Source organism: Ostrinia nubilalis, chromosome Z, assembly GCF_963855985.1.
Source record: "Ostrinia nubilalis chromosome Z, ilOstNubi1.1, whole genome shotgun sequence".
In the NCBI taxonomy this organism is placed as follows: Eukaryota; Metazoa; Arthropoda; class Insecta; order Lepidoptera; family Crambidae; genus Ostrinia; species Ostrinia nubilalis.
In genome coordinates, this window is record NC_087119.1 from 4,829,952 (window position 1) to 4,840,476 (window position 10,525).

Genomic DNA, 10,525 nt, shown 5'->3' on the forward strand with positions numbered 1-10,525 from the left:
TAGTGGGATGCCTGCCCACGCCACGTCTTCCGGTTCATGGTCGCCACTCAAGAACTTTAGGGTCAGCTTCACTTAACTTGAAGGTCAGCCTACCCCACGTTTATTGCATCCATTACCTGGTAGCTGCCGAAGGTGTAGAGCTCCCCGTCTCGCGTGAGCACAGCCGTGTGGTAGGACCCGGCGGCCACTGAGCCGGCGCGAGGCACGCGCACGCGCACCAACCGGTGGTGCGCCGCCACGTCGCCTGCACCCAGCTGCCCGTACTGGTTCGAGCCGAAGGTCAGCCTACCCCACGTTTATTGCATCCATTACCTGGTAGCTGCCGAAGGTGTAGAGCTCCCCGTCTCGCGTGAGCACAGCAGTGTGGTAGGAGCCGGCGGCCACTGAGCCGGCGCGAGGCACGCGCACGCGCACCAACCGGTGGTGCGCCGCCACGTCGCCTGCACCCAGCTGCCCGTACTGGTTCGAGCCGAAGGTCAGCCTACCCCACGTTTATTGCATCCATTACCTGGTAGCTGCCGAAGGTGTAGAGCTCCCCGTCTCGCGTGAGCACAGCCGTGTGGTAGGACCCGGCGGCCACTGAGCCGGCGCGAGGTACGCGCACGCGCACCAGCCGGTGATGCGCCGCCACGTCACCTGCACCCAGCTGCCCGTACTGGTTCGAGCCGAAGGTCAGGACTTCGCCTGGTGGGGAACAAAGCTGGTGTTATACAAAAATGTTCCTTTTCAACCGAAAGAGGTCTACTGCTGAACACAGAGCTAAGGATCTTCATAGTAATCGGTCTTGCACTGTTCCAGCTCCACCGCATCTGACTGGCCAAAGTCTTCAGTCCACAAAGCCTAACTACACTAAGGCGGTTATCACACTGCGCCGCGCTCCGCCGCGGAGCGCGTGATTTTCGTATAAAAAATCACGCGCGCGGACGCGTTGTCAGTGTGAAGTGCCGCGCGTGTTTTCTATACAAACTGAGGTACTTGCATACAATGATTAAATCTGTCGCCCCGCGCAGTGTGATAACCGCCTAAGTCTTCGGCACCTAGTCGCCACATTAAAAGGCATTATTCTATAGAATATTCTTAGGTTGAAAGCTGTAATTTTTTTCAGTCTCAGTGCTCTTTACTGTGAGCTCTAAAGATAACTCATTATTTCCTGCAAGAAATACATCAAAGCATGCTGTAATCCGTTCACTTACCGTGTTCCGTCAGAAGTACGGTGTGGTGCAGCCCGCAAGCCACCGCCACCACCCGGTGGCCGCCCGGGATGGCCACCCTGGCCGGCGGCAGCGAGCTCACTTTCATGCTCGCGTCTCTGTCGGCCTCGGACCCAGCCGCGTGGAGCGGCGAGCCCTCGTACTGGGTGAAGCGGACGCCTTCTTTCTCTATTTATAAGAAGCAAACGTCATTTCCTTTCGTTCATCTTAGGCTTGGTTGCACCATCTTGCCGAAGAGCTGGTCGGAGACGGCGTGCCTTTGCTAACCGTCTCTGACACTAGTCAACGCTAGTCATAGAGTAAAGGTTTTACGGAGTATCAGTGGAGATAGGCTTTTTACACCTTTTCGCTGGTCTCAACTATTTTTTGTAACTTTGACAAACGTCAAAAATCTGTCAAACTCCATACAAAAAGCACCGGTTATCGTCAAAGTTACGGTCAAAGTAAGGTGGTGCAACTCAGCCTTAGTTGTTACAGAAGAATCATAGATAACTGAAGATTATCTGGTCGAGATATACACACGGTTTGTTTTATATGAGAATCGCAATTTCTGGTTAGTAAAATTTGTCTTCTTTTGCAATAAGACATATTCACTAAGGCTATTCTATTAAAAATATTGTCTTGCTTGCTAAAGCTTGTCCTATTAAAAAGAAACTGATCAAGGCTGAAACTAATTGCTGGAGGAATGCTTTGAAAAATGGACCTAACTCTATCTTCATTGCAGGAGCACGTCTCTAATTTTCCAGAGGCAAACAGAGGATTTGGTTCGCATTTCCCATGCTGACGGGAGAGGCCTAATGTTCCATAGAATCATTTGTTTTACTCGCCTTTTGTGTCTTCCACGGGAAGAGCGACAGTGGTCCACTCAGCCGGAACCACTACAAAACAAAAATAACATTCAGATCACTCGAATAAAAAAACCGTATTACATTTTTTCCTTTAACGTTTCACCTACCGCTCCTGGTGTCGGATTTGCCGGAGGCGTCGGCGCCGTCGCCGTCGTCGTCGCCGTCGTTTGGGCGATCGGAACGGCCGGCCGTCGCGAACGTCTCGGCGCAGCGTCGGCACGCGCCGCAGATGCCGCAGCCGCTGTCGCCTTCGCCGCACCCGCATCTCCTGGCGACAGAACTTGATTTTGAACAAGGAGGTAACAGCACCACAATATAACCCAAAACTCACACGTGCCACTGTTATAGTACAGGTTGTTGTGACAACCTTAAAATGTCCTAGGTCAGTGTTCAAGAAAGAGATCGTTAAGACGTAACCTCTTAGAGAGTGGAACCTGAAAAGAGTTGGCTTATCCGCAGCAGTATTCCTATAAACGAATCCATTTTGTATTTTTTTTTTAACATTATTAGCAATTTGTATTGCCCAAATTACTAATAGTCCCGTTAGCCCCTCGTTTTAAGCTAAATAAGCTTGTGTTACGAGTGGGCTCACCACAATAGTCGAGCGGCGGTGGGATTCGAACCCGCGTTCCTCGGATCTCGAGTCTGCCACTTCGACCCCTTCACCGTTCGGCTATCGTGGCTTTAAATAGAATTGAATAACCATTTATCAATTTTGGTCTGTGTCTCCTTTCAATCAGCGCGGCAGTAGTCCATCGCCCATGGGAGCGCCCAGCACAGCTCGCGACCTGTGCTAGCCCTACAGTGTCACTCACTCTCCCGGCACGCGGTTGAGCAGCTCGGCGCAGTGGCAGGCGCTGCCGAAGCCGGTGCACTCGCGGCACACGGCGCACACGCGGCAATAGTCCATCGCCCACGCGAGCCCCAGCACAGCTCGCGACCTGTGCGAGCCCTACAGTCCTGTGCTAATCCTACAGTGTCACTCACGCGCCCGGCACGCGGTTGGGCAGCTCGGCGCAGTGGCAGGCGCTGCCGAAGCCGGTGCACTCGCGGCACACGGCGCACACGCGGCAGTAGTCCTTCGCCCACGCGAGCCCCAGCACAGCTCGCGACCTGTGCGAGCCCTACAGTCCTGTGCTAGTCCTAGTGTCACTCACTCTCCCGGCACCCGATTGGGCAGCTCGGCGCAGTGGCAGGCGCTGCCGAAGCCGGTGCACTCGCGGCACACGGCGCACACGCGGCAGTAGTCCATCGCCCACGGGAGCCCCTGCACAGCTAGCGACCTGTGCTAGTCCTACTATGTCACTCACTCGCCCGGCACGCGGTTGGGCAGCTCGGCGCAGTGGCAGGCGCTGCCGAAGCCGGTGCACTCGCGGCACACGGCGCACACGCGGCAGTAGTCCATCGCCCACGGGAGCCCCTGCACAGCTAGCGACCTGTGCTAGTCCTACTGTGTCACTCACTCGCCCGGCACGCGGTTGGGCAGCTCGGCGCAGTGGCAGGCGCTGCCGAAGCCGGTGCACTCGCGGCACACGGCGCACACGCGGCAGTAGTCCATCGCCCACGCGAGCCCCTGCACAGCTAGCGACCTGTGCTAGTCCTACTGTGTCACTCACTCGCCCGGCACGCGGTTGGGCAGCTCGGCGCAGTGGCAGGCGCTGCCGAAGCCGGTGCACTCGCGGCACACGGCGCACACGCGGCAGTAGTCCATCGCCCACGCGTGGGTGCTCGTGCATAGCTGCACGTCCTCGCGCGCGCTCTCGCTGTGCCGTTCTCGCGGGTACATCTCTGCAAAGCACGGACCGTGAGAACGCGAACATTCGGTAAATAGGGGACAGGACACCTAGAGCTGAAATGAATATTTACGGGAAGGTGGCTAAATTTCGTTTATTCATTGCTATTTTAGGTTATTATTTTAATCTTCATCATCATGTCACTCCGTTATTTCCACTGCAGAAGGACCCTCTCTAATTTACCAGAGGCAAATGAAAAAAATTCTCTACACTATCCACGTTGCTGACCAGACGGGTTGATGAAGCTTGATGTTTGCTTATTTCTCTCTTAATCGCTTCTAACGACATCCACATTATCTCCAAATTAATTTGATATCAGCACTCATTCGGTCAGTTAAATATAAATAGCAGTAAGAACTACGGGCCTCATAAGAAGGCTCAAGGTCACCCAAAGGGCGATGGAGCGTGCTATGCTCGGAGATTCCCTGCGTGATCGAATCAGAAATGAGGAGATCCGTAGGAGAACCAGAGTGACTGACATAGCCCACAGAATCGCTAAAATCAAGTGGCAGTGGGCGGGGCACATAGCTCGTAGAGCTGATGGCCGTTGGGGCAAGAAAGTTCTTGAGTGGCGAACTGGCGACCACGAGCCGGAAGACATAGCGTGGGCAGGCCTTCCACTAGGTGGACCGACGATCTGGTGAAGGTCGCGGGAGGTGCCTGGTTGCAAGCGGCGCAAGACCGGTCTTTGTGGAAATGCTTGGGGGAGGCTTTTGTCCAGCAGTGGACGTCTTTCGGCTGAAACGAACGAACGAAGAACTTTGTAGAACCTACAAATGACGCGTAATATAGATATTTCTACACATACAAACTGCATGGAGAGCCATAGTTTTAACAGTATTTGTATTGATTATGATCTCCTTGGCTGGCAGACTGTTGAATTTTGAGGAATCGACCAACGAATGACTACATCTCTACTTTATACTGACTTTCTTTGGTGTAGCCAAACTCCCTCCCACATTGGCCTTTGTTGTTGATGCCAAACGTGTAGACTTGACCGAAGTTAGTCAGCACAACAGCATGTGCTTTGCCCAGCGCCACCTGAGAGAAAATTTTGTATTCACGTAATGTTATCTTACAATATTGAATAAGTATAATGTAAACATATTTTAATTTCTATCTCGCATGACAAAGTTTTACCTGAATAACTCTCTCGTGGCGTAATCCTTGCACGATTCCGTTGGAGTCGCAATGCTGCGTGTCTTTGCCGTACATGAGAAGGAGGCCTTGCCTCGTCACTAAAGCTGTCGAGCCGTAGTTGCAGGCCGCGTATATCACGTGGTGACCTTCAGCCTAAAGCAGTAAACGAAAAATTTGAAGTCAAACAAATTGTTATAATGACGCATCGACACCTAACTATGAGAGTCAATGTTTTAATGCCAGATTTTGTATGGAAAGTGGCGTCTTTTTTTTTTCGCGCGGCCATCGACCAAACTGTTTTTTGATAGAATCAATAAAACATTTATTCTAGTGGAAGAAGACAAACCTCTCAACATTTTAGACTAGAAAGTTATATGCCGGATCTGCACTATACAAACAGGAAAGATTTCATTGTTTGTATTGTATATGTTCCAGAACCACTGGGCCGATTTAAAAATTATGTCACCATTAGAATCCTAATTTTTTTCTGATCAATATAGACGGTACGATGTTCGCCGGGTCTGCTAGTGTTCTATGTACTGACCTTGAATATCTTCTTAGGTCGCGTCGGTTTCGGCGTCCGGCGGTGCTTGTTGGTGTCGCCGTCTTCGCCCCGGCGGGCCACGCCCGTGAACATCGCCGTGCCGTTGTCCATTACCATGATGGCATGCATGCCCTCGTGACCCACTGTCACCTTTAGAATAACACACAGTTGACTTTAATAACACATCCTTCTTCCTCTCCAAGGGCGTAGCTACAACCGTATCTAAGATCCTCCAGGGCCAGGTTAAGCCATTAGGCAGAGTAGGCAGACTCATTTTCAAGATAGATGAAAAGGGTCCCTGATAATCTTTTAACGGGTGAATAGAATATCGGCGTCAAATCTTTAATGATTAGGTAGATGAAAGACACAACTTTTAGATGACCAATTAAAAAAACTTACCTGCATGACTTTGCTCTTCTTCACGTTAGGAGCTTCATTCTTCATGAACATGGCTTCCTTCATGAGAGTCCAGCGGCCTGAATTAGGGGGTGCAGCTTTATATCCAAGGCTGGCTCCTTTGCCTGTGTAGTATACCTATTGGACAACATATTTCTATGATGTAAATTGTCATAGGATAAGGTATTATGAGACAATCAATAATGCAGTATTGTAACGCTCAAGAATGAATTTTACAGAAGAAGGAAATGTTCCAGGTACATAAGCGAAATCCTAAAGCTTTGCCAATAAATTATCATTTGCTAATTTGTAATCCTTTTCTTTCTCACCTTCCCCGAAGCGGTGGTCAAAAGGCCGAAGTCCTGTCCAGCACAAATACTGGACAATGGGTCATCTTCATTGTCTTCCAGCTGCATAGCCACAGGAGCGTCTAGCTCTGAGGCCCGCCGAGACAAGTTGTCTTCAAAGGGCGCTCGCCCCAGCGCGAGCGTTCGTCGCCTCAATAGGTGAACGTTGAAGTGCTTGTGTGACGTCAGTGTCGTGGTATTGGTGCCTTCCACGCGTTCTTTGGTGTCCACTTCATACATTTTTATGGTTAGGTTGTCCTGTTGGATACAAATAGTACAGTCACTCAAAGAATACCACATAAATAGAGCTTCGCTATTAGAAATTAAGCAAATATTCTGACTTTAAGCCTTTAAATGTATCTGTTACGGTTAAAGTGATAAATTGAAAATTATGAATAATCGCCGGTTATTATGAATAATTACCGACAGGCGAGATAAAAGTGATAAATTAATCACATTTATCAGTGATTATTTAATAATGCAATCTTAATACTAACAAATATCATAAAAGAGAACACCGGCTCGTGTACAGCGCCGGTGTACAGCCACACATTTTGAACGTTTTGATATCATATATTAATATAATTTGGAATAATGACTTTGGACTGTTTCTTGCGTAACATTACTTTGCCATAATGCCCATAACATATTGTTTTGATTTAAAGTGAAAAATAGGTTAGGGTGCGGCGGGGGTGGCCCTTGGGCCACCCCTAAGCCACCTATTTAGTTTTATACACACATAAATGATCTCATATTAATCACTTTTACCAAATCATGAGGTAATTATTTATAATAACCGGCGATTATTCATAATTTTCACATTTATCACATTGACCGTAACATATCCACTCACAAAATTGGTCAGCATAATCAGTCCGAGTTGGTTGCCATCCGTAAAGACTGCCGATTTTGGTTCGATGGGCACCGGATGTCCGGGTTCTAGCCTTATCATATTCTTCACTTCTAAGGTCTCTCTATCAATTTCATATACTTCAGTCTTCTTTCTTCCAATCCTAACATACAACTTATTCTGCAAAAAGAATTACATTCAATAAATAAGGTATATCAAGTGGGTAGGTATAAGCGTTCAAAGATTCATTTAATAGTTAATGACTTCGTTAAAAATATCCAATGTAGGTACTCACTTTACAATACCCTAGCCAGCCATGTCGATCACTAGCAAAGAAGTCAGGTTTGTGCAAATAAACGTGTTGCTTAATCGAGCTGCCGTATCCTGATCCGATTTTCAAGAGGCCTTTGGACGTGTATACGTAGAGGTAGCAGCCGTCAGACGCTAGCGAGCGGACGACGAGTTCGCCGGGTCCGGCGGTGAGCTGGGACGGCAGGTCGACGGGGAAGCTGGTGACTAGGGACTGGTGCGGGACGCCGTAGTTCAGCCACTGGTTGCGGGACGGAGAGCCGAGGATTACGGACTGCACGCTGCGCTGCAGGATGGTCAGGTTCGCGGGGATCTGCAGCAAAAATAACAATTGCAGGATGCTGTATATTCACCAGTTATTCAAATAAAGTGCGTGTGATTTATGATAACCGCAAATGTTATACTATATTTGTGTAACATTTAAAAGTATTAAAAAAAACATCTATTTAACTGTAATCATCTCTTTGTTTAAAAATTAGGTACTCTTTTTTTTCAGAACCATGGCCATGGTTAAAGGGTAGGTAGAATGGTTGGTTTCACCATAGGTAGGTTTTGTGTAGAGTTCGACGCGATACAGAGCCTCTTGAAACCAAGTGCAAGTATTTTTAACTGAAATTATGGCAGGGGTGGCCAACTTGATTAGACATAAGATCTACTATTTACTAACGAAACCCTGGGCGATCTAACACTTACATACTTCTTGAAATCTTAAATGGAACAGCATAGTTTAGTACACAATCATGTACCTATAGTGTTTTTTGCCTTGCCACGATCGACTGGACTAATATTCGCGATCGGCCACCCCTGAGTTATGGTATTTAACGTTAAAGTATACTAGATTTTGGCAGCAGCTTCTCCCGAGCAAGCTCTACTTGGAAAATATTAAATAAGTGTGATAGTTGGAATTCATCACCTCATCATAAAGAGTAGATCTCTAATGTACACCATTATTACCGGAAAACGCAGCGTGGGACGTCCACTCAAGGTGGACCAACAACATCATAAAGGTAGCAGGAAAGCCCTGGACGCAGGCCGCTACCAACTGGGTAACATGGAAAGCATTGGGGGAGGCCTACGTTCAGCAGTGGACGTCCTATGGCTGAGATGATGATGATGATGATGAGGTACACCATTTTAAAACCATCACAAAATACTTTATTTACTTATACCATAGAATAATAATAAGTAATACCAACAAAGAGATTTCATATTGCCAAGTTATTGATTGTTCCTTACACAAACTTGAATTTTGAATGGAGCCCCAACATATTGACAGGGTGACTTCTCACTAGTTGATTTAGTTTACCTATTTGCATAGAATAAGTACATTCTTGAGGTCTTATTACTATTACATTACATAATGTAGGTACAGTGCTTACTATTATGCGTAACAAAGAGATAGAGTTCCTTTCGCATTCGTAACATAGCCTGTATACCAACCTGCAAGGTCTGCTCAGACAGCGCGGGCGGCGACATGGTCAGCGTGGCGACCGCGTTGAGGATGAGCTCGGCCTCCCCTCGGGCGACCGACAGCGCGATGAGACACGAACTGCTCATAGAGGTCAGCACTGTGGGGGCTTCCGAGCGCCCGCCCGGCCCGCTGCCGCTCGCTACCTCGATCAGCATGGCGTGTAGGTTGGTTATTATCTGAAACAATTGATAAAATGTTAGAGAGGTCAGTAATACAGGTGAAGTATCTGAGCTTTCTTTGACAAGTTTAGTCACATCGATGCTAAAACAAATGAAGTTTGTTATCTTTTTATCAATGTTAGGCTGGGTTGCACCATCTTACTTTAACTTTAACAAATGTCAAAAATCTAACAAACTCGATACAAAAAACACCGGTAACCGTTATAGTTATGGTCAAAGTTAGGTGGTACAACTCAGCCTTAACATTAGTCTTTAAAGACTCAGTCTCAAGACTGATCTCAAGATCACACATTGGATTTCCATGTCAGTTATCAGAACCTCCATCATCTATGCTAAGTAGTTATAGTAGAATTAAGTTAAATGATGGCCCAGAACGCAACGCATAAATAATCTGAATCCGTACAGAAAGCACTACAAAGTAATATAATTCACTCCAATCTATTGTGGCCACAAACAATACCTGCAATGAATCTATGGGCAGTATGGGCACAGCAACTCTTTCAGAAACAAAGCAGAAAACAAACAAAAGAACATAACGGAGATGATGCAACACTCACCTCGGTGGGCTCCTGCGCCAGTTCCTCCGGCGTGTGCCCTTGCAGCACATCGAGCAGAGCCTTGAGAGCATTCTCACTGAACTCTGCGTCGGTGAACCGCGCCTGCGAGATCAGCGCGAATACCGTGCGCAAACCAATACCAGTCACCTGCAATCATATTTTTCGATGTAGATGACAATCTAACTCAAAAATAAATAGAGAGGAGTAAGAGATTGATGAAAAATAAAAAATGTGGAGTATAAGAAACTTGTTACCTTAGGCAACTTGGTCAAGGGCACAAGTGCTGAAGCCTCGTCGTCATCACTGTCATCCGATTGTTCTGACATGACTCCCGGAAGGTGCATCCATCTCATGAGGATAGATCTACGGACGCTCGCATACACAGCAAATTGTGAAGGGTTGCTGAGTATAGATGGAGCAAAGCATACTGGTGAAGAGTTTAATGCTTTGAAGCGCCGAAGCTTCTCCTTTTTCGTGAGCTTCTTTTGAGACTTCCGCTCCCATTTCCTGAAATCAATCAAGAGCAATGTGTCAATAATTTGTTCACTTTCAGTAACTATTGACCATGAAAGAAAAAAATTTAAGCATTCTTGTACACTGTATGACTGAAACCAATGTGCTAGATCTGTAGACAATTTTTGAGTGAGAAATCATAATGCTCTACCCCAGAAAATCTAATATGTGATTTCAACATATAAAACCTACATTATCTGGATCAACAAATCACTTCATGGAAAATTAAAAAAAAACAAGCAAGTAAATTCTGTTTTTGTAACTAAAGGCACTTTATTTACCTGGTGTAACTCCAACAAAGTGCCCGAAAGTATTTTCGATAATTTTCTGGGTCCATACATTTTAACTCCGGTGGCTGCATCATCAA

At 47.2% G+C, this 10,525-nt stretch overlaps 1 protein-coding gene across 1 annotated transcript in view; it reads right to left on the reverse strand.

Annotated features, from left to right (window-relative positions):
• LOC135087033 (E3 ubiquitin-protein ligase highwire-like) overlaps positions 1–10,525 on the reverse strand; it is a gene marked incomplete at its 5' end in the record, with an annotated part of 43,712 nt that extends 33,187 nt beyond the window's left edge. The window contains 15 exon segments of the mRNA XM_063981884.1: positions 509–684; positions 1,194–1,406; positions 2,233–2,327; positions 3,676–3,847; positions 4,782–4,893; positions 4,993–5,145; positions 5,537–5,686; positions 5,936–6,070; positions 6,262–6,537; positions 7,133–7,309; positions 7,425–7,751; positions 8,879–9,085; positions 9,646–9,792; positions 9,900–10,152; positions 10,440–10,525. Of these exon segments, the coding sequence (XP_063837954.1) occupies positions 509–684; positions 1,194–1,406; positions 2,233–2,327; positions 3,676–3,847; positions 4,782–4,893; positions 4,993–5,145; positions 5,537–5,686; positions 5,936–6,070; positions 6,262–6,537; positions 7,133–7,309; positions 7,425–7,751; positions 8,879–9,085; positions 9,646–9,792; positions 9,900–10,152; positions 10,440–10,525 (2,679 nt within the window).